Source organism: Pleurodeles waltl, chromosome 3_1 (genome assembly GCF_031143425.1).
Source record: "Pleurodeles waltl isolate 20211129_DDA chromosome 3_1, aPleWal1.hap1.20221129, whole genome shotgun sequence".
Taxonomy (NCBI): domain Eukaryota; kingdom Metazoa; phylum Chordata; class Amphibia; order Caudata; family Salamandridae; genus Pleurodeles; species Pleurodeles waltl.
The window spans coordinates 313,388,104-313,411,829 of record NC_090440.1 but is presented as its reverse complement, the minus strand read 5'-3'; the positions used below and the strand labels follow the sequence as shown (position 1 = coordinate 313,411,829).

At 42.9% G+C, this 23,726-nt stretch overlaps 1 protein-coding gene across 4 annotated transcripts in view; it reads right to left on the bottom strand.

The window, feature by feature from the left end:
* Nucleotides 1-23,726, bottom strand: part of MYO5A (myosin VA) — a 571,522-nt gene that overhangs the window by 294,523 nt on the left and 253,273 nt on the right. For all 4 annotated transcript variants that reach the window (XM_069222454.1, XM_069222456.1, XM_069222457.1 and 1 more), the window contains exon 4: nt 15,164-15,308. In XM_069222454.1, coding sequence (XP_069078555.1) covers nt 15,164-15,308 — 145 coding nt within the window. The remainder of the gene's footprint in view (nt 1-15,163; nt 15,309-23,726) is intronic.

Genomic DNA, 23,726 nt, shown 5'->3' with positions numbered 1-23,726 from the left:
AAAAATCTAAAGGATTTTAAAACTGTTTTGCAGGACTGTAGCAAATAGCATGATTTATTACCAAATAGTCTGATTTGTTTGTACTCCGCCAAGAGTTTATCCAGGACAGAGTTTCCCAAACGTTTAAGAACCATCATCCAATTTTTAGAATGAAAAACCTTTGCGCCCCACTTAGCTTTAATGGACGTGAGACAGGCAATATTTTATTGTGACTAAAGCATCATGTGGCAGTGCGCTGTCATTTACAGACAGCTCATTTTCCAGTGAAATGGCCACTAAATGTACACAGGGATACAGTTTTACTAAATGTGTGTAGTGCTGGGTGGAAATTGGATTTCAGTGAATATTTATCATTTGTGCATCACCAAGCAAAGTGTCCATTTGTTTTGATCCTAATAAAATCTAAGTTGCCATCACAATTTAAAACGCTGTCATAACTGCTGAATGTGCACAGTTCCTCGCTGTTTACATTTTTTGTGTGTTACAATAAATGACATCCTAGATTACTTCTGTCTAAACTGAGCATGCCAATAAAATGTGGAAGAGAAAGAGAGAGAGCTAAATAGAGAAAAAACAGATAAGAAAGACAGATGAGGAAGAGGCAGCTGAGAAAGAAATGACACGTGAGAGGGGAAGAGAGAGAAGGAACAAGAGGGTAAAGAAAAGGAACTGGAGAGACAGATGAGAGACATCTGAGAAATACAGCTGAAAATTCTGAAAAGCAAATATTAGCGAACGCAACCTACATTTATGCTTAAATGTATGTCGAACTTGTTAGCAGATAAGGCCAAAGAACAGGAGATGCCAAAGGGGAAATGCATTCACATATTTTGAATACCAAAAGCAAAATGAAGCTCCAACGAACTTAAACTGGAAAGGTGAGCTATACTACCACTGGGAAGTGCACTGCACAAACATTTGCAATGCAATGGGTCTTGCGTTTGCTCGACTTAGAGCTATTAGCGTTGTAAATTTGTAACAGGACTTTTCTTGTCACATAAATTGAAAACGAAAAGTAAAACAGTTGACATAAGAAAGTCAATTCAAAACGCCATGGCCGCCATGAGTGTGACCGCGAAGGAGAGACACAAAAAGAAAAAGAAGTTCACTCGCATTCAAACGTATCGGAATGATGTAAAGAAACTGGAAAGTGTAGGATAAAGGAAGATAGAGGGTTGAGATGGAATAAAAACCAGACTAGCATTGGTATTTAGCAATCCCAGAATTCAGCAGGACTGGCAGCTGGCTCCCAAGAAAACGTTTGGGCCACTGCACAAATTATTTTACTTATTTGTTTATCTCGTTTTTTTTTAAATTAAGTACTATGTGCTCTAAATGATTTTACCCTTGATAGATTTACCAATTAGCAAAAGGTCAGATACCTTATTTGAGAACATTTTAAAACCATGCTTCTGATGTGAATTTTATAAATTGCCTTTAACTTCTGTACTACAAAATTAGTTCACAGTAGGAGAGAGTTGTGGCCTTCATACTTATCAGTAGCAAAAAGTGCAAAGTAGTTCCTCCATTTTTCTGACCTAATTTTTGCTGGTATTTGAACTCTCCATGCTTTCCCGCTGCTAACCAGTGCTTAAGTTCTTGTGCTCTCTATCCTGTGAACATGATAATACTGACTTATCCCCGGTTGGCATATTTATTTTACCCATAAATCCCTATTTAAGTGCACTACATGTGCTCAGGGGGGTTCAAATTAAAGGCTACGAGTAGGCCTGCGGCACTGATTGTGCCACCCATTTAAGTAGCCCTTAAAACATGCCTCAGGCCTGTCATTGCACCACCTGTGTGTGCAGTTTTAAACTTCCATTTCAACCTGCCAAAACACCTTTTGCCAGGCCAAAACCTTTCTTTTTAATACATGCAAGTCCCCCCCTAGGGTAGATACTGGATAGCCCAGAGGGCACAGTTGGTAGTAAAACATTCCTAAAGTTGTCTTTTCACTACTGCAAGGCCGATCTCTCAAATAGGATAACAGTGGAGTTGCATTATTACCCTTAGAAGTGTAATTTATAATTAGGAAGAGATAATTCTGTTCATGTTTGGTGTCTCTGGAATCACAAATGAAATTTCTAACTTATGGGGAATTTGGATTTTAAATTGTAATTCTGAAAATGCTACTTTTAGAAAGTTGGAATCCTCTTATCTCAGTCATTTGGTGCCTGCAGCCTGACCCTGATCACATGACTGGGTGTAGGTGGCAGTTGGGCATTTTATAGACATTGCCTAGACAGCCACACACAAATGAGAGCTTAGCTATGCCTTTAAGGACAATCAATGGCAGGATGGGAGGAAGGAGCTGGGCACAGTCTGACACCTGAGTAGGCTCAGTCCTATCCCTATACAAAGAGCCGTATACCTCTTGTAGTTAGTCTGAAGCCACAGAAGGGAGGGTAGAACATCTGTGCATTTCAAAAGCATGTCTTTAGAAGTCTCCCCCAATTCTAGGGCACCACTGGGTATAAATACTGGACATCAGACACCACCACTTATGTACACTTCTGGATTCGTGGACACTCTGCCAGGAAGAAGGACTGCTGTTCTGCTGAAGAACTGCCTCTGTGCTGGACTGCACTCTGCTGCTCTCCTCCTTTGATGTGCTGGCATATTGCCTGCTTGCCTCTTGGCTGGGTGAGAAGGACTGGACTTGCATCTCTTGAACCCAGAACCCAGAGTGACTCCAAGGACATAAACTTCCAACCACTATGCTTCTGCACTTGGACTCTGCCACTGAGAGGTTACCCAGCCAAATGGTGCCACTCCATTACTGAACCCTTGAAAGTGGGTCTAGGGTGCTTGACAGTGCAACAGGCACATCCTCTCTGCTGAGCAGTTCCTCCCCAAGCAGAACGGGAGCATCTCCTCGGCTGAACGGTGCATCCCCCGAGCACAACCAATGCTTCACCACTGCTGCATGGATTGGACCACAGGCAAAAGATTTGCATCACCGCTAAATCCTGCATCTTGGGTCCGATGTGTTGTCTTTGGAACTGCCGCTGTGCAATGCATTCACAGAGCAGATCCTTGCATCACTTATCGACGGCAGCCTCAACAATGAACCACACCATTGCCACTTAACTGTTCTTTGAAATCGGCGCATCGCCTCGACTGTGCATTTAATCCCCTGACACCGGCCTTTGCATCACAAGACATGTCGAAATGATCCTCGACGCAACAGCACCTTGTACCGCAGCCTCACCACGCCTTGGAATCGACAGAGCACCTCAGCTGCGCAATGCATGTTCGATGCGGATCTACACACACACTCCACAACCAGGATTTAGGGTACTTTGTTCAGAGGGCCTAACTGGGTCGCTGTAGTCGGCCCGCGCTCCATCGCGGTTGGCCTGAACTTGTGACTCTGTACCGGTGCAGAGCAACCAGATATCCCCAACAGATCTTTGTGCTCTTTAGTGCTATTTTCACTTAAAACTTTAAAATTCAATATCTCTGGTTCTACTAATTGAACCTTTGTTTTGGTCTTTTTTCATTTATTACAAACTACTCTATTTTCCCAACTCTGTTGTGGGCTGATTTTGTGGTGTGTTTTGACTGTATTACTGTTTAAAATGTTGCACAAATCCCTTACACACTGCCACGAAGTTAAGCTGGACTGCTCTGTGCTAAGATACCAGGGGATTGAGCACAGGTTAATTTGGAGTTAGCTTGTGCCTTACTCTGACAAGGAAGGCATTTGCTGCTTGACTAGCGCTTTCCCCCAGTGAACCAACAACCCAATTTCTTACAAGTACTGTCTTTATATTTTGTTTAAATATTTTTAGGTGTATGACAATTAGAAAACACTCCAGGTCCTAGAAGTGGAGGGTCATGTTTTAACACATAATTACTATTGGACTGGCCTTCTCTGCTGGGTCACAGCCAAACATTTTCTCTTCCTCACTCCTGTTTTCTGAACCCAGTTTTGTTGGCTTTTAGGACTTTATCTCTGCTAACCTGTGCTAAAGTGCTTGTGATCTCTCCCTTTAAACATGGTAAAATTGGCTTACGCCCAATTGGAACATTCAATTTACTTTTAAGTTCTTAGCAAAGTAGTACAACCTGTACCCAGGGCCTGTAAATTATATGCTACTGATAGAGAGCAGCACTCTTGCTGCCTACTGAAAGTAGCCTTTTTGAAACATAACTTAGGCCTGCCATTACTGCCTGTGTGCAGTTTTAAAGTGCCATTTCAATATGGCAAAGTAAACCTTTTGCCAGGCCTAAACCTTCTTTTTTAATACAAATAATTAACACCTAAAGTAGGCCATAGATAGCCCATACAGCATGGTGCATTGTATTTCTAAATGAGCACATATGCTTTCAGGTTGTACATGTCCTGTTAGTGAAATACTCCTACATTAATTTTTTACTACTGAAAAGCCTATCTCTCCCATTGGGTAACATTGGCTTAATTCATTACATTTAATAAGTGCTAATTTTTGACTGGGGACTGGTAGAAATGTCATGTTTAGTCTCAAAAGAATTGCAATTCTGAAAATGTCCCTTTCAGAAAGTAATCATTTTCTTGTCCTAACCATTTGGTGCCTGCAGCCTGTATCCTGAGTCACCCGGCTGGGAGTAGTCGGCAGCAGGCCTTTCTGTATTCCTCCCAATGAGACAAAGGGGGGGTCTAGGTGTTGGGAAGATGGGACGTCCTAGAAGGGAGAGGCAGAGCAGTTACCTACCCCAATTGTATTTCAAAAAGTCTGCTTCCAGCACACCCACAAAGAACTTTAACCAGCGTATTGTCACCCAGACCTAATGGATCCTGGTTTGGGGGGGTTAGAGGGGAAAGGAAACTCCAGAATCAGATGTGGGAGGAATTCTAGAGGTTTCTCCCACTTCACAGCTGTACCCAGCGATAAATATTGAACACTCAGACCAACTCTTCAGTACACTCTTTGACCTGTGGAAGGATAGAAGGAGGACTGCCCTGCTTGCATGAGGCCTGCCTTACTGCTTGAAGCCTGCTCTGCTCTCTGAGAAAGAATAGTGGGCCTGTTCCCTTCATCCCAAGCTACCTCAATGACTTTAAGGGTCAGCTGGCTGACCTCCTGTTGTGAGCTACAGGGACACAAGAAGTAACAGAGGCCTCCTTGCAACTGCCCACCTGACCTCAAATCAGGCACGGAAACCTGAGAAGGCTTTGCGAACTCCCAGGAGTTACTGGACCACAGGTTAAGAACCACTGATATAGAATATCTGCCATGACTGCTTGTATCGAGTGCATGCTATGAACTGCTCCTCTGTTGCTAATGGGTAGATTCTATAAAGACCCACTCAATCAGAAACAATAAATATTGTAATGTGTGTCTTACTCCTGCAAATGGACATCCCTGATCCACAATCAGTACTTCACCATGTACTGGGTCCTTAGCTTAGCATCAGAGAGAACTCCTCCTGACCTAACTGAAGATTCCATTGAATCCAGCACCTCACCTCACAATTGCAAGCTTCATCAAAACCAATGCTGAGCAACGTATAACATCACAAAGCCTTGCTGCACAGCTGAAAGCTAAATTGGACCTGACGTCAAGTGGGGCAGTCTGCAAAACCTCACCACACAGCTGCCAGCTTCATTTAAACTGATGCTGACCGATGCAAAGCCACGCATAGCCTCGCTGCACAGCTGAAAGCTTCATTAGAAGAACACTATATTTTGCAGAGCCCCACAAAGCCTGGCCACACAGCTTCATAAGCACCGATGCAGGACAACTCAAAGCCTTGCAAAGTGATGCTGCCCAGGCATCACACCAAGGACATAAGGTACAACTCTAACTGGGACAAATTTAGTCCTGTGTCCGGCCTGCGCTCCATCGCAGTCGGACTGAACTTGTGACTTTGTCCTGGTCCAGTGCGAATAGATACCCTCAGTTGTCACTTTGACCTTTTGGCACTACTTTTATTTAAATCTTTAAAACCCAGTATCTCCAGTACTAGTGATTGGATTTTTGCTGTTTTAGTCTCAAATTAGTTATAAATCACAATTTATTTTTCTAAATTTGGGATTCTTCTTGAGTTGCGTTTTCACTTTATTACTGTTGGTGTGCTGCATAAATACTTTACACTTTGTCTCTAACTTAAGCCTTACTGGTTTTGTGCCAAGCTACAAGATGGTTAAGCAAAGTTCATTTAGTAACTTTTGCGATTCTCCCTGACAGGGATTGTGGTTAATAAAAGTTTCCTCGTCTAAACCATTAGCAATCTCTCACAATTACATTTTGACTTCCCACCAACAAAAACATGCAATCGTATACTTTGCAATATTACTGCAGGGATGCATCAGCAGCCTGCCTTTTTTCTCATGTTGTGGTGTTACTTCTTATTGCAATGGTCAATAGGATTTTGCAAAAAAGCCTTAGTAAGAAACACTTTAAAAAACAGAGGACAGATGGAAATAGTAATTGTTTGTGAAGTGTGGCATACATTAAAGAAGTAGCTGTGAAGAACCACACAATTCTTAAAGGTCTGTTCAGTAGCAGAAATGTTGCAGTGCCACAGAACTGCATCAGGTAACAAGGACACTCTAAGTCCTGAAAAGTGTGGTGTAACTTAAAAATGAGACTGAGCTAAGGCTGGTGCTGTAGAGAGTGAGGAAGAGAGGAAAGGAAGACATTCTACAGAGACACAAGTGTGCTCACCTTAACCAATGTAATCAGACCACAAAGCAGAGTTAGAAGCCACTAGCACCACTGCACAGGTATTTTGAGATCATGGAGCCAAAGCAGGAAGGAAAATGTTAATTACCCAGTACACATCTGTTTGTGACATGTAGTGCTGTAGATTCACATGCTCTGCATTCTCCTACCATCTAGTGTTGGTTCTGGAGTGTTACAAGATGCTTTTCTTTGAAGAAGCAGTGTTTTACCAAGTCACGGGATCGAGTGACTCCTCCTTCTCGGTGATACTGCGCATGGGCATCAAATCCTTAGTTAGACTGTTCTACCGCAGGCGGGTGAGAAACAGAAAAGTGAAGGGAGCGTAGAATTTTTTTTCCATGCAAATGTATCTAAATATATATAAAATATATACAAAGGTAATGTAACTACAATGGCCATAGATGTCTTGGGAGGAGGTAGGGTGCACGTAAATCTACAGCACTACATACCACGAACAGATGTCTACTGGGTAAGTAACATTTTCTGTTCAATATCATGTGTGGCTGTAGATACACACACTCTACATATATTGTAAAGCAGTCGCTCCAAAAAAGCGGTGACTAGCCAGTGGAAGATGGAGTTGTGTGGAAAGGTATTCTTGAGCCAGTCTGACCTACATTTGCCTGCTGTCTTGCTTGTACATCTACACAATAATGTTTTGTTAATGTCTGAGGTGTAGACCAAGTGCTGTACAAATATCAGCTAAAGGAATATTTCCTAAAAATGCCATACTAGCACTTTTTTCCTGGTTGTATGTGCTCTAGGAGTTGGTGGCAATAGTCTTTTTGCCTTAGCATAACATGTTTGTATGCATTTTTCAAACCATCTAGATATGCCATTTTTTCTATAGGGGCCAGCGCAAAGCGCTCCGTCCCCTGATGTAATCTCTCTTTGGGCTTCTAACCACACCCATGTCACGTCAGTGCCTTACGTTGGTTCGTGGGCTTGCCTTTTACAATCTGCTTGCTTTCATTAGTGTAAGGCATACATATGTCATGCCTTTTCCAGTGTTTAGCCGTCCTCAAGCGCACCCACCAACTACCGGAAACATACCCATGTTTTCCGTATGGTTTCTGGACTAGTTTTTCTCTTTATTTTGCAGCGCGATTGCGCTCGTTTTTGTTTTTTTCCATTTAATATGGCAAGAAAAGTCTGGTTAGGAGTTTACAACGCTAATAGCTCTAACTCAATTAAATGCGAGACCCGTTGCATTGCAAATGCTTGTTACTGGATTGCCCTTGAATGGAAAGGCAAAAGCCATTAAAAGTTGTTTGGTTTGGTTTTCCTAAACTGTCCTGTTCTGTCAATATAGTACATGAGTGGAGAGCTCTTTCTGCTATTGAATCTGGCTGTGCAAAAATGACAGGCAATTCAATGGTTTTATTGATATGAAATTGAGTTACCACTTTTGGTAGAAAGTTTGTGTTTGCTCGAAGGACTACCTTATCTTTATGAATTTGAAAGAAAGGTTCTCCTAGAGTTAATGCCTGAAGCTCACTGACACGTCTAAGTGATGTGATTGAAACCAGAAAAGCTACCCTCCATGAAAGGAATTGAATAGGACATGAGTGAAATGGCTCAAATGGAGGACCCATGAGCCTAGTGAGTACAATGCTACGATTCCATGGTGGAACAGGAGGAAGTCTTGGTGAAATTACCCTTTTAAGCCCTTCCATGAAAGTTTTAGTAACAGGGATTCTGAACAATGAAATATGTTCTCTATTTTGTAAGTATGTGTGTATGGCTGGAAGGTGTAATCTGACTGAAGTGTAAGCCAGTTTAGTTTGTTGCAAGTGTAGCAAGTGTAGCAAGTAACAAATAATTTCATGGACAGATGCTTTAACTAGATCAATGTGTTTGGACTGGCAGTCCAATTTTGCTGCATAACATGCTCTAGTTGTCTGTCTCCATCAAAATGTCTGCTGAGCAGGTCTGCAAAGTCCATCCCTTGGAGATATTCTACCACTAGATGAATGTAGAGGTGATAAGAGCCCATTCCATATTGTTTGAGCCTGTTGTGATAACTGGAACAATCATGTCCCCCTTGTTTTTGTAAATAATACATCTCTGTATATTATCTGTCCAGACAAGGACAACTTTGTGTGAGAGGTCAGGTAGGAAAGCTTTGAGGGATAGACATTGATGTGCATTGAATGCTGTGTATAGTCCCAAAGACCCTGCACTGTGAAGTTTTGAACATGTGCTCCCCAACCTGTCAAGGATGCATCCTTGGTCAGAATGAGTTGAGTCACAAGGTCTGGAAAAAGCTGCCCTTTTAAGAGATTGGTGGTTTTCCACCATTGGAGAGAGTGGTACGTTTGGTGGTTTATCAACACTAGATCCTGAAGACGACCCTGTGACTGAGACCACTGACAAGACAGACATTGCTGTAGCTGACACATTTGGAGTTTGGCGTGAGGTACAGTGGCAATGCAATTTGCCATCATCTCTAAAAGATGCATGACAGTTTTGACTGTGGGAGTGTGATTCTGTTGAAACTGAGGACGCAGATGCTGGAAATTTTGTACCCGAGCTGCATTGGGGTATGCTAACCCCAATTGAGTGTTGAGAATGGCCCATATATGTGGTTGAATCTGAAGGGGTTGTAGATGAGATTTTACAAAGTTGAGGGTGAACCCTAACTTGTGAAGAAGGTTCATTGTAATTTTTATGTGGGACTGGTGCTGTTGCAACATGCTGGCTTTGATAAGCCAGTCGTCGTTATTTGTTTCCATTGAGTGTAGAAGTCCTGAAAGTGTCCCCCTTCTGGTGTTATATATGATTTGGGTTGAGGCAGTCAGTGTTTTGTTGTGGAACCTGAGCCCCAAGGCAGAGTTGTTTTGGCCCCTGCCTCTGAAATTATTACCTCTGAATGCCCCTCTGAAAACTTGAAGCCTGTTTGTTTTGAGGTGGAAGGATCTGATGATTATGCCGATTGGTAACCCCCTTTATAGAGTGGACGACAAAAAAATCCCCTCTGCTTGTGACATGGACTTTGCATTGTCTGTGTTCTTTTTTTAGCTTTTTCCAAGGTAGAATCAACCTGTGGACCAAAAAGGTTTTCTCTATTTAAGTGCATATTTAAAACTGCTTGCTGTACTTCTGGCTTAAAACCAGAGCACCAAAGCATGTCTTCTAATTAGGACACTTGTGTTTATACCTCTTGCTACGGTATCTGCAGCATCCAGTGCACACCTAATAGAGTTGTTGGCAATGGTTTGCCCCTCAGATACAATTTGTAGACCATGCTTGTGATGTTCTTCTAGGAGATACTGGAGGAGATCCTCCATTTCATCCCAGTGGGCTCTAACATATCGATAGAGTAAGGCTTGCAAATTGGCTATCCGCCAATGATTAGCGGCTTGCGCAGCCTCTCTTTTGCCTGCAGCATCAATCTTTTTACTCTCTTTGTCAGGTGCAGGAGAGTCTCCAGTGGCCTGGCTATCAGCCCTTTTTACTGGTGGTAGTAGCCACTATGGATTCTGGCGGCACTTTTTATTTCATAAATAAAGGGTCCAAAGGTGCTGGCTTGTATTTCTTATCTATCCTTGGTGTTATTATTCTGAAATGGACAGGCTCTTGGAAGATGTTCTTTGCATGTTGCATCATATCTGAGAGTATAGGGAGATATTTGGTGTCCCTGTGTAGTGATAAGAGTATCAAACAAAAAATCCTGTTTAATAGGACCCTTATGTAAAGCTACATTATGGTACGCAGCTGCCCCAGCAATGACTTGTTGGTAGCTGGTAGTATCCTCTGGAGGGGAACATCTAGAGGGATACAAATCTGGGTCAGTATTAATAACTGGGTTTGGATCATAAGAATCTCAGGGGTCCAGATCTTGTTGTCTGTCCTCTAAATAGTTTTCAATAAATAATAGTGAACCTTGTGGCGTGTGGTCTCCTGCAGTAGGAGAGGCGGGAGAATGAGGTGGGGGAGAAGTAAGTGGAGGTGAAATAGGAGGAGAGGGAAAAGGACGATGAGCATGATCCTCAGTGGAAACGTTCTTTTCCCTAGGGAGTTTTTAGGAGGTGGTGAGGTGTCCAGTGCCTCCTGAAAGGTTAGCTTCCTTTTAAAAGTAATTGTAGGGGAAGCTACAATTCGTCTTGTGCCTTCTTGAGTATATATTTTGAGCTGTCTAGTATCCATTGTCTCCAATAAGGGTTGAATAGGCAAAGGCGTGGTGGAGTGGCTTGAGTCCAAATTTTCCGAAGGAACATTTTACTTTGTTTTCTGTACCAAAATGTTTGGTCTGAACTTTTTCAGTGCTGAATTCGGATCTAAGGTTTGTTGGCCTGTAAAAGATGCGGTCAATGCAGAGTGCTTGGTGGTGAAAGGTTGGACCGAAGTTGATGAGGTTGGAACAGAAGATGCAGCTGCAGTCTTTATGGCTTTCGGTGACGAGCCAATGGGCGGGGCATCGGAAATTTCTTTCTGAGACTGACCATAGCTGGAGTGCAGTGACCTGGATATGGATTCTTTTTGGAGTTTTTGTGGGAGGAGGTGGGGCCACTGTATTCAGTTTGCGTCAAAGTCAGTTCTTGGCTCTCTATGTCAGATTGGATGTCTGAATCCAGATCTTGGATGGAGAGGGCTTCCTGTTGCTTGGTCCCCTCCTGTGCACGTTCTCCCTAAAAATATCCAGGGTGCCATCTGGAGATCTGCGCACCATCTCTAGCCTAAGAAATCATCTGTCTCAGAGAGTCTTCTTGCACCGAAACGATCAACACGCCTCATAGGTAGCCTCTTCGGGGTCCGGAGAGAGGCATAAGTTACACACCCGATGATAACCAGTGTAAGGGTACTTCAAATGGCAACGAGGGCAAAACCGAAATGGTGTCCATTCCATTAGGTTTACTTTCCTTCTGGTGCCAAAAGTATCGAGGACTAATGGCACAACGGGCCCCCGCCACAAAGGACATGCCGTAGAAAACTGGAACCGATGAGGCAGAACTGTCAACTTGAGAGTCAGAAAACCTGATTGAATGGACAATACCTTTGAACAGAAAAGACAGAGGGCAAAGTCTTAGACCGGAGTGAGTCGAAGACAGAGCGAAAAACTACACATCTGAACACGACAGCGGAGAGAAAACAATCTAACAAAGGATTCAATATCCAAGAAAAACCTCTTGTAACACTCCGGACCCAACACTAGATGGCAGGAAAATGCAGAACATGTGTATCTACAGCCACACATGCCATTGAACAACCTATTACTGTAACCCTTGCAAACACATACACGACAGATTAAAGCGGATGACACCACTGCTGTGATTAGACAGTGATAAGGAGACATCTCTAATCTTGAAAAAACATACCGACTTTATGGAAAGCACAAACTAAAACTCAACAAAAAGCAAGGCACGTGTTTTGTGAATGTATGGTGGAAAAATGGTGATCAATGGCAGGTGAACAAAAACAAATTAACTGAAAACTGACATAATCTCACTGGGTAATGTTCTGGGGACCAGACTGTGCGCTGCCTAGATTCTCTCTTCATAAGATAAAATGTGAATGATTTTTTTTTTTTTTAAATGCCTTTAAAAAGAATTGTTGCGCTAATGACAAGATTTTCTCAACTTGAAAGTGTAGATGGCTGCAGTGATCGGTGCAAGGTTTTTAGCCACCCAATGTAAAGTGACATTTATACCCTCACCGTAGGAACAATGTTGGCTTCTTGTGAGGACTAAGACATCTGTCCTTGTTGTCCTCAGCGACCACCTTTACCTGTCCGTGCGTTTTTTAGACCTGGATAATTGAGCTTCACAAAGTAATCCGTAAATGCTTTCTAATGTGCACCATAGATGAACATCTGTAGGATTGGCCATGTGGGCATACTCTAAAATGAGAATGAAATGTGACGGATAATCATTCATCTTCCCGTGGCATAACAGTTCCAAATATTATTCTTGCTTTAGCCCCTAATAATGTGGCTTCTCAGAGGTTCGTTGTCTTACCTATGATCTAAAAAGTCACTCTCTTTAACCCTAACATTCAAAATATTTTTCAGCTGAAAAAGACACATTTATCGAAGCCCTGGCTAGAAAACGGGCCTGCGATTCTGACTGTACAGTGCTAGCTCCTCAGACCGATGCCAGTCTCCGCTGTCTTACTACATTTTTGTTCACCAAGTCCTGTTTAATTCCTACTAATTCTGAGGGTTTTGGGGCATCAAGGGAGCTGTTGGATAGGCTGGCTGGGCGATTCCCATTCTGCAGCAACGATTAAGTAGTGTTTACGTTTACGAAACGATTTTAAGTATTTTTTGCAAAAGTTTGTTAAGTGTACTGTCCCAGTTTGAAGTGGCAAAGACAATGACGCATATTATCTCTTTAGGCTTATGCAACAAATGAAATCTCTATTCCACTGTATTTCATAACACGCACTTTATTTTACACATATTGCAGATTTCAAATTGTATCCAAATTCAAAATAATCCCCCAGTACAGATGAGAGTACTATATTTGCTACATACTTATATAAACCAATGCAGTTACAACGATTTTACATGTTACTAAAACATCTACAAGCCGTTGCATCTAAGATCTCGTGCACAGTCCTAATCCACTGCTCAACTTCAACTTGTTGAAGAAATACAGGGAGTGCAGAATTATTAGGCAAATGAGTATTTTGACCACATCATCCTCTTTATGCATGTTGTCTTACTCCAAGCTGTATAGGCTCGAAAGCCTACTACCAATTAAGCATATTAGGTGATGTGCATCTCTGTAATGAGAAGGGGTGTGGTCTAATGACATCAACACCCTATATCAGGTGTGCATAATTATTAGGCAACTTCCTTTCCTTTGGCAAAATGGGTCAAAAGAAGGACTTGACAGGCTCAGAAAAGTCAAAAATAGTGAGATATCTTGCAGAGGGATGCAGCACTCTTAAAATTGCAAAGCTTCTGAAGCGTGATCATCGAACAATCAAGCGTTTCATTCAAAATAGTCAACAGGGTCGCAAGAAGCGTGTGGAAAAACCAAGGCGCAAAATAACTGCCCATGAACTGAGAAAAGTCAAGCGTGCAGCTGCCACGATGCCACTTGCCACCAGTTTGGCCATATTTCAGAGCTGCAACATCACTGGAGTGCCCAAAAGGACAAGGTGTGCAATACTCAGAGACATGGCCAAGGTAAGAAAGGCTGAAAGACGACCACCACTGAACAAGACACACAAGCTGAAACGTCAAGACTGGGCCAAGAAATATCTCAAGACTGATTTTTCTAAGGTTTTATGGACTGATGAAATGAGAGTGAGTCTTGATGGGCCAGATGGATGGGCCCGTGGCTGGATTGGTAAAGGGCAGAGAGCTCCAGTCCGACTCAGACGCCAGCAAGGTGGAGGTGGAGTACTGGTTTGGGCTGGTATCATCAAAGATGAGCTTGTGGGGCCTTTTTGGGTTGAGGATGGAGTCAAGCTCAACTCCCAGTCCTACTGCCAGTTCCTGGAAGACACCTTCTTCAAGCAGTGGTACAGGAAGAAGTCTGCATCCTTCAAGAAAAACATGATTTTCATGCAGGACAATGCTCCATCACACGTGTCCAAGTACTCCACAGCATGGCTGGCAAGAAAGGGTATAAAAGAAGGACATCTAATGACATGGCCTCCTTGTTCACCTGATCTGAACCCCATTGAGAACCTGTGGTCCATCATCAAATGTGAGATTTACAAGGATGGAAAACAGTACACCTCTCTGAACAGTGTCTGGGAGGCTGTGGTTGCTGCTGCACGCAATGTTGATGGTGAACAGATCAAAACACTGACAGAATCCATGGATGGCAGGCTTTTGAGTGTCCTTGCAAAGAAAGGTGGCTATATTGGTCACTGATTTGTTTTTGTTTTGTTTTTGAATGTCAGAAATGTATATTTGTGAATGTTGAGATGTTATATTGGTTTCACTGGTAATAATTAATAATTGAAATGGGTATATATTTTTTTTTGTTAAGTTGCCTAATAATTATGCACAGTAATAGTCACCTGCACACACAGATATCTCCCTAACATAGCTAAAACTAAAAACAAACTAAAAACTACTTCCAAATATATTCAGCTTTGATATTAATGAGTTTTTGGGGTTCATTGAGAACATGGTTGTTGTTCAATAATAAAATTAATCCTCAAAAATACAACTTGCCTAATAATTCTGCACTCCCTGTAGAACTTTTCTGTTTAACTGTACGGTGTTCAACAGTGCTTGTTTATTTACGTATTCCAAAAATGCTCTGAAGTCCCGGCTTGTGACAAGACGCTGCCTCCATGCACTACGTGTGAAAGACTGCTTACCCTATGCAAACAGATCACATTCCTCAGACGTATACAACCTATCAAGAAATAGAAATTTAACAGCAGTATGTGTTTGGCGGGACAAACCAGAACTAAAATGTGAAAACTCATCATTCTGTACTTTTGTTACCAGGATGCAAAATAATGCTGGTAAAACACACACTTTGACATATACTGCAATAATATGTAATACATTTACAAACCTGGCCATTTGTTTGTATGCCTCTTCAGCCACTGCAAAAATATGGGGGTCCATATCCCCCATATTCTGACCACTGTATGCATTGATGATATCTTCACCATAAATGGGTAACTGTTCATATGGATTAATTGCAACCAAAACGATACCTAGAAAAAGAGATACACTGCATATTGAAAACGTTTATATTTAACAGTACCACTGTTAAATAAAGAAACATTTAATATAATCTTTTTAATTCTGGGTGTACGGCAGCAAATAAACATTTGCTCAATTTCACAATGCAAAGGCAGTTTTTAACTATCACTCCTAAATATGAATGTATATGTGCGATGTCAATTCAACGCCAATGCGTTTTTGCAAGGTTCCTAAAAACCACACAATAAAACTGAATGAACAAATAAAGAAGTCATTGTATTTATGATAGATCGGCCATCCCAACATTTACTCTTGAAGGCGGTTCTGGATCTAACCACTGCAGCCAGCACACCAAGACAAAAAAATAAACAGATTGTTGACAGACCAACACCAAAAAACCTCTCTGGTTCTCTGACACCCTCAAAGAATCAAAGAAAACTTGTCGTGCCCTTGAGAAGGCCTGGCGCAAGGACCACACCGCTGACAACATGACCGCCCTCAAGAACGCTACACGCGAACACCACCACCTGATCCGCACTGCCAAAAGGAACTTTTTCACCGACAGACTAGACAAAAACAGCCACAACAGCAGAGAACTCTTCAGCATCGTCAAAGAGTTCTCCAACCCCAGCGCCAGCGCCAACGCCGTCACGCCCTCACAGGATTTGTGCGAATCCCTCGCCACTTTCTTCCATCGCAAGATCAGCGACCTCCACGACAGCTTCGGACACCAGACCCAACCATACACCACTGAACCCGCTTCCCCGGACATCACCCTCAACAACTGGACCCACATCAACACGGAAGAAACCAAATCCATCATGAACTCTATCCACTCCGGCGCCCCTTCGGACCCCTGCCCGCACTTCATCTTTAACAAAGCCGACGACATCATCGCCCCGCACCTCCAGACCGTCATCAACTCTTCTTTTTCTTCTGCTACCTTCCCCGAATGCTGGAAGCACGCTGAAGTCAACGCCCTACTAAAGAAACCTACGGCTGACCCAAGCGACCTGAAAAACTTCCGCCCCATCTCTCTTCTACCTTTCCCAGCCAAGGTAATAGAAAAGACCGTCAACAAACAGCTGACCACCTTCCTGGAAGACAACAACCTGCTCGACCCTTCACAAACCGGATTCCGAACCAACCACAGCACGGAAACCGCCCTCATCTCAGTCACAGACGACATCAGAACCCTGATGGACAACGGTGAAACAGTCGCCCTCATTCTCCTCGACCTCTCGGCTGCCTTTGACACCGTCTGTCACCGCACCCTAATCACCCGCCTACGCTCCACCGGGATCCAAGGCCAGGCCCTGGACTGGATCGCCTCCTTCCTCGCTAACCGCTCCCAAAGAGTTTACCTCCCTCCGTTTCGCTCAGAACCCACCAAGATCATCTGCGGCGTACCTCAAGGCTCATCGCTCAGCCCGACACTCTTCAATGTCTACATGAGCCCCCTCGCCGACATCGTACGCAAGCACGACATCATCATCACCTCCTACGCCGACGACACCCAACTTGTACTCTCCCTCACCAAGGACCCCGCCAGCGCCAAGACCAACCTACAAGAGGGTATGAAGGACGTCGCAGATTGGATGAGGCTCAGCCGCCTAAAGCTGAACTCTGAAAAAACGGAAGTCCTCATCCTCGGCAACACCCCGTCCGCCTGGGACGACTCCTGGTGGCCCACGGCCCTCGGCACCGCACCGACCCCCGCAGACCACGCCCGCAACCTCGGCTTCATCTTGGACCCTCTTCTCACCATGACCAAGCAAGTCAACGCCGTGTCCTCCGCCTGCTTCCTCACTCTCCGCATGCTCCGCAAGATCTTCCGCTGGATCCCCGCCGACACCAGAAAAACCGTGACCCACGCCCTTGTCACGAGTCGCCTGGACTACGGCAACACCCTCTACGCCGGGACCACCGCCAAACTCCAAAACCGCCTGCAACGCATCCAAAACGCCTCGGCCCGCCTCATCCTCGACGTACCCCGCAACAGCCACATCTCCGCACACCTGAGACACCTGCATTGGCTCCCAGTCAGCAAAAGGATCACCTTCCGTCTTCTCACCCACGCACACAAAGCCCTCCACAACAAGGGACCGGAATACCTCAACAGACGCCTCAGCTTCTACGTCCCCACCCGCCCCCTCCGCTCCGCTGGCCTCGCACTTGCTGCCGTCCCTCGCACCCGCCGCTCCACGGCGGGTGGGAGATCTTTCTCCTTCCTGGCGGCCAAGACCTGGAACTCCCTCCCCACCAGCCTCAGGACCACCCAGGACCACTCCGCTTTCCGGAGACTCCTAAAGACTTGGCTGTTCGAGCAGCGATAACCCCCCCTTTCCCCCCTAGCGCCTTGAGACCCGCACGGGTGAGTAGCGCGCTTTATAAATGTTAATGATTTGATTTGATTAGACATGGCAAACGACGGCGACCCGGCAAAGAGGCAGGTTTTCCACCAGATGAAGCGGCGGGTCCAGTGATAAACAGAATCCAAAAGTCCCAAATAGCTGTAGTGAATTGATGTCTTACCAATGTTTCTAGTACTTGCCACACTTACTAACTCAAGAATTCTAGCACACCGTTAGTAGCCCCTAGATTAAAGTCAATCAATCAATCAGTTTTTGTAAAGTGCGGATACTCACCCGTGAGGGTCTCAAGGCGCTGGTTCTTAAAGACGGTCCCCTATGTATTTTCAACAAGCCCTGTAATCACCGGACACCAGACAAAAGCTCAAGTGGACAAAACTAAAGCATAAACCACTCTATAAGGAAAGGCTTTTAGCATAGTCTCAGTTCCATAAAACCTTGACAAAAGAATAGACTAAAGACCAATGTCTCAGCATCAAGGTTGTAGGGTCAACAGTTTTCTGAGGAAGAACGATCACAGTTGTCACCTGCCTGTCCCCAAGATCTATTAAATAAAAAAATCGGAATAAGGAGGATTTAATGTGCAGGAAGTGCAAGCAAGATAAATTGCTTTTCAGATACTCCTTTATGTTTTCCAGTTAAAGCTCCCAACAATACGGTGGCATTTAACCACAAACTCTACTTAGGGGATCTACATGTTTGACGAGGCATATCCCCCTTGTCAGCTTCAATAATAAACCAGGAATTTCTCAAATCATACTGTTCAAGTTCAATAAAACATTGTCTTGTAATAGCAAATGTAACACTGCACTCACTAGTCACCATAGTCGCTATCTTACTTGTCACAAGACCTAACAGCTTTGTAAGCTTTCATTATGAGACTGCATGCACTACTTTATAGGAGTATAATTGGCCAGGATGCAGAGTCTTAGAAGGCTAAGCTCTAGTCTAAGATGCACCTCAGAGGTCAGTTCTTTTAAAGTCAGACGTTTCTTTGTTACAAGCGCACTACTACAATTTAATTGCCTCCCTGAACCCACTGAATAGCTATTATGACAGACTGAAAAATTAATTGCCCATGCAAAAGCTTGTGAAATGTATTTCCCTGGCAGATTTACTTCTGTGAAAAACTAGAATACATGCCTTTCCGGTTTGGGAAAAGAAAGGATCCTCCCCCCACTTTCCTCACATTTTATGGGATTTAGGAGAAGGGTGTCTCCTTGATGAAAGCTGTTTTCCCAGTGAGGGAAAAACAATACTAAAAGAAACAATGTGGTCTCCCTCTTTGATGGCAAGTGCACACCTTATTCCATCCTTAGCACCTCTATATTTTCCTACCTAATATTGATAGGTTAAGGGAAGGGCAAGTAGTAGAAATTGCCACAGCCTTCATGATCCCTAAGACAAGGCATAGCAATTTCACAACTAGGGGTATTAAACGGTAAGTCAGGGCTAGTAGAAGGGCTTACAACTAGATACCAAAATCCTACTAATTGTATAAATCTTCTTAGATATTATCTGAAGTCCCTGCACGAAAATCTACCATATGGACATTATTTTAGATTGCACAGAAATGGTAGCAAAATACACAAATCTGACTCACAAGCTAATGACTTATCTGAGAAACATGGAGGCAAGAAATACCCCAAAATAAACAATAAATAGGTAAACAAGAGATCAATGAACACTCACAGAGACGTTGTTCTGCAAACAAATAAAAAACAAAAACAGGATACTCATGTGTCTCAACCTTCACCCCAATTTCCAATTATATCTAACGACTAATAATTCAAAATTGATTAATCCTAAATATAGGTAAAATTACCATAAATCGACCATTATTTGCCTTAAAGAGAACTACAAATCTGTGTGACATCCTGGTGCATACCAGAATGCATTCTACAGACAGGACTTAATCCATCACAAGCATCTGTGGTTCTCCCCCTCGCCATCGCTGGGCATTTCCTTTGTGGGAACTATAATGTGTGCACCCTCACAATGAAATCGGCTTAGGATTCCAGCACAAATGGACATTACCAAAACACACCAATTGTAACTCAATAAATGTGTACCAGATAACATTTCTTGCAGATTGCGATATGTAGGAGTGACAACCGGGAAAAAGAAGGTTAGGATCAATGAACACTGAAGCACTACGCAATGTAGAATATCCAAACAAAATTGACTGTCCGCTATCTGGGGAAAAGCCATCTCCCCAACAAGATGGAATGTGCCATATCAGAATCATTAATAGGCAACCCATTTGTTAAGCAAAGACTTTTTGAAAAAGACCAAAGACGGGTTTTAAACTGAAAACTGATCATATTGGGCTTAATGACAAAATCCCCTGGAACTCTTTAAATTAGTGATAAAAAGAAATACTTGTATCCATAGACACTGGTTACAGGATATTCCTGAATAACCCAGGCAACATCTAAATACCCAAATCATCTATAGTATCTATTAACACACATTGGTGGCCATATAAAAGAGCTTGGCAAAGAATTCAACACACATATTGCGCTCAATACATTGGTCATAATTAGGCACTATCACACGGCTAACTATTAAGTTATTAATGAACTTTTTTTCTCCAATCCTCAGAAGCCACCTTTTTAATGAGGACATTCTATTGATACATCCTATCAGCTTTGCTGATAATTATAACTATGATTTGTACAGTGACAGTTTAACATTGTACAGCACTATGTGGTAACCAGTACTTAAGCTTACGTGTTTGTGTAACATACACAGCCTAGTAGGTACTTGTTGAATTTTTACAATTTTTTAAGGCACACTATGTCACCAAACATATACAATTAAATTCAAAATAGCATGCTGAAACAAGCTACACATAATTTGTCTTTTACTCTACAAAAGAAATGTGTCTGAATTTGTCACCACTAAAATCTGGTGGCCACATTTCAGAGTTATGAGACAGGCTAACAATGCAGAATCATGCCCCATGCAGATATGTATTTCTGCCCCTCACTGAAGGCACCTGGAAGCCATTTATTGAAGCATCTCAGCTCCCTTTTCAAACGTGAAGGAAATCCTCACATTGACCGTTCGGTGATGCAAAGGCAAGCATTTGGGGGACATCATCAGTTGACTATACCTGGAGAAGTAGGTATATTTTTGGGTGAACATGGCGTTCTTAAAGTAGGAGACAGGCAGCACTGGGATTCTTCTTTTTTTTTAGAATTCTCTCACAGGATGCAGAGACCCCTTAGTTCCCTATGTAGCCCTGATTATTCCTAGTTAGAGTCTGGGAACTGATGCATGCAGTTTCAGTGTATTTCATACAGTGTGTGGTGCAATGGCATTATATATTGCGCCCCAATGGAACTACATATCTAGTAATAATTCACACGCATTCCCTTTCTGTGAACAGCTATGCTGATGTCTGATTTCGCTTTGTTTGTTATCCCCCATAAATCTTCCTATGAGTTTTTGTTGTGTTGTGCACAAAGATTGAAGTCATAACATGTAGAGTTGTAGAGCGCACTATCACCCAAGAGGGTGAGCAGCTGAGCAGGTCTGAGTCCAGCCAAATCTATGGCCTAGTGTGACTTCACAAGGGCAGCAGTTTCTTCTGGCGTGATGATGGCAATGTGGTTAGCATTGGATCTTTGGATAAGATAAGGAGGTGTTTGAGAAAGTTTGTCAGGATAGGTTGTGGGTTGCTGTACATGGCAGTGAGTTTGTTGCTAAAGAATTGAGAGAGATTGTTGCAGTGGCCCTGTGAGGGGGGAATCACATTGGAGGCGGCCACTGGTGAGTTGAAAACCTCCACAATAGCAAAGATTTCTTTGCAATATGATCCACCAGAGTGGCAAGTTTGGTGGTCTGGATCATTTGATGGCAACATCTCAAGGCGGATTTAAAGTGCTCCTGTCTGCATTGTAATGGCTCATACTCCATTTGCGCTCCAGTTGTTTACAGTGACTGTTCATCAGTCTAGTTCCTGCACCTACCAAATGGCATGGGGTCTAGATGTTGTTGTAGAGGGGTCAGGGGCAGGGAGTCAGGGCAGGGGATCCAATTGTAGAAGTTCTTGATGCATTTAGGAAGGCTGCTCCTGTGTTCGGGTAACTTACCACACAGTAAGATTAGGGCTTTTGAACTTGATAAGTGCCATGGACCCTACAGGGACACCAAGGGCAAGAAATATGTTGACCTATTAGGATTCTACAGATAATTGCACCCATCGATTCACTACTGTTTTTAACCATAGGAATTGCCATAGGTAAATGTATCCACCTGTTAGTTATTGGCCCACTCTATTATTCTAAAAGAGAGATTTGTCAAAAGGAGTAAGTTCGTTAGCCCTTATTGGCTTTTTGAACATAGGATAAAAGATTTCTGTAAGGAGCTCTGTAAGGATTTCTTCGAGTACTGCATCCCCCACCCGAAGAAGAGCAGGTCCCAATGACAAAGCATGATACTTTAGAGGGTGAGGGCCCTATATCCTAACAATAGATTCCCCTAAACATGGGATCATTCTGTTTGTAGCATTACAAATTATGTGTTGATCACAACTGTGTACACAGATATATCTCCAGAATGTCATACCCGTTTTTGCTAATTGTACACAAGCACATACAACCTACCTACCACTTTGAGAAACAGTTTTTGTTAATGTCATATTTAAATATACTCATTTTGATTTTGGAACCCAACCACATTGGTTAGAAACCCAGATTCAACATGCATAGCGGGTGCAATGTCCTAAATTGTAATTGTGTGTCATATAAAAATGTGTAATGTCAAACCTGCCGCTCAGTGACTCTCTTATTAGCATGTGGCTATCCCCTACAACCTCATCACATTCTGTTTTAGTAATCTTGTTCTAACAAGGGGTGAAGGTAACTTGTGGAGGTCTGGGTAGCATAATCCCTCAGAATTACCTAGAAAATGTAATGAGATTATGCAGGATTATGCAAGAAGAGTAAGTCTTCATTTAGGGCTATTTTCTTAGTGCAAAAATGTCCCAGAGGATGCATTTTGCACTAAGAAATAATGCGAAATGCAACAAAACATGAATGGCTGTGTGAGTAGCCACTCACACACACTAAACATGCACTTGGTGTACGATTTCCCCCAATTTACTCTCGCCATTTATCACTAGTTTCTCAGTGCAAAGTCCACCCTTGCATCCAAAATGGGTGCTTGCTAAATGTGCTCTTGTGGTAGGATTTTGTTCGCCAAAACTGCTTTGAACTACGCAGATAAGAGTAATCATGTTATTATCAGTAACTCTGCATCAAAGGGTAACACAGAATTACCAAAATTACTCCGGTGTGATTACACTTATTCCCAGGACTAGTTCTAACAACATGCCTTGCACACAATATGAGTTATTCTACTGGACCTCATATTTCTGCTGATATAAAAAATGTTCTTGCTAATACCCTATATTATTTCAAGGAGTTATGGGCAGACTACATCAAACACTGAGCATGCAATAGAAGTAATCATAGGGTTGCTTACTAACATATACATACATACACATTCTCATCTCACTCTCTTTGGTCAGTAGGGGCATTAACCTTTGAAGCCTGAAACTGGCACATTACCAACATATCACAGTAGCAGACATAAGAGCGCTTATCAAAGTCACTGAAATCAGATCCTGTGATCTGTGTAATTTTAGATGGCATGTGCTGGAGGTACATTAACCCACCAAACTATCTCTCTGATATTGTAATCTTTGATATGCAGTGTACAAACAGATCAATGCAGCAGCAGACGCTCAACCAAATTAGCTATGTTTTTGGGACTGGTCCCTGTACTCAAAAGGAGTAGCAGTTTGCATGCCATATGCTCATTTCCCTTTCCCTCTCTGTATATTGCCATATTTTCTCAATCTCCTTTTACATAAAGAACATGCATTTCTTAAAAACATTTGAAGGACATGAATAATATTTAGAATATATTCATTTTTTCCTACTGGCACCACTGACTGTCATAACTCTACCTATAGCCCTTCTTGATTCCTGCACTCCACCCTCTGCCTGCATGTTGTACCACTGATTTTTGTTGGGTAGATAGAAG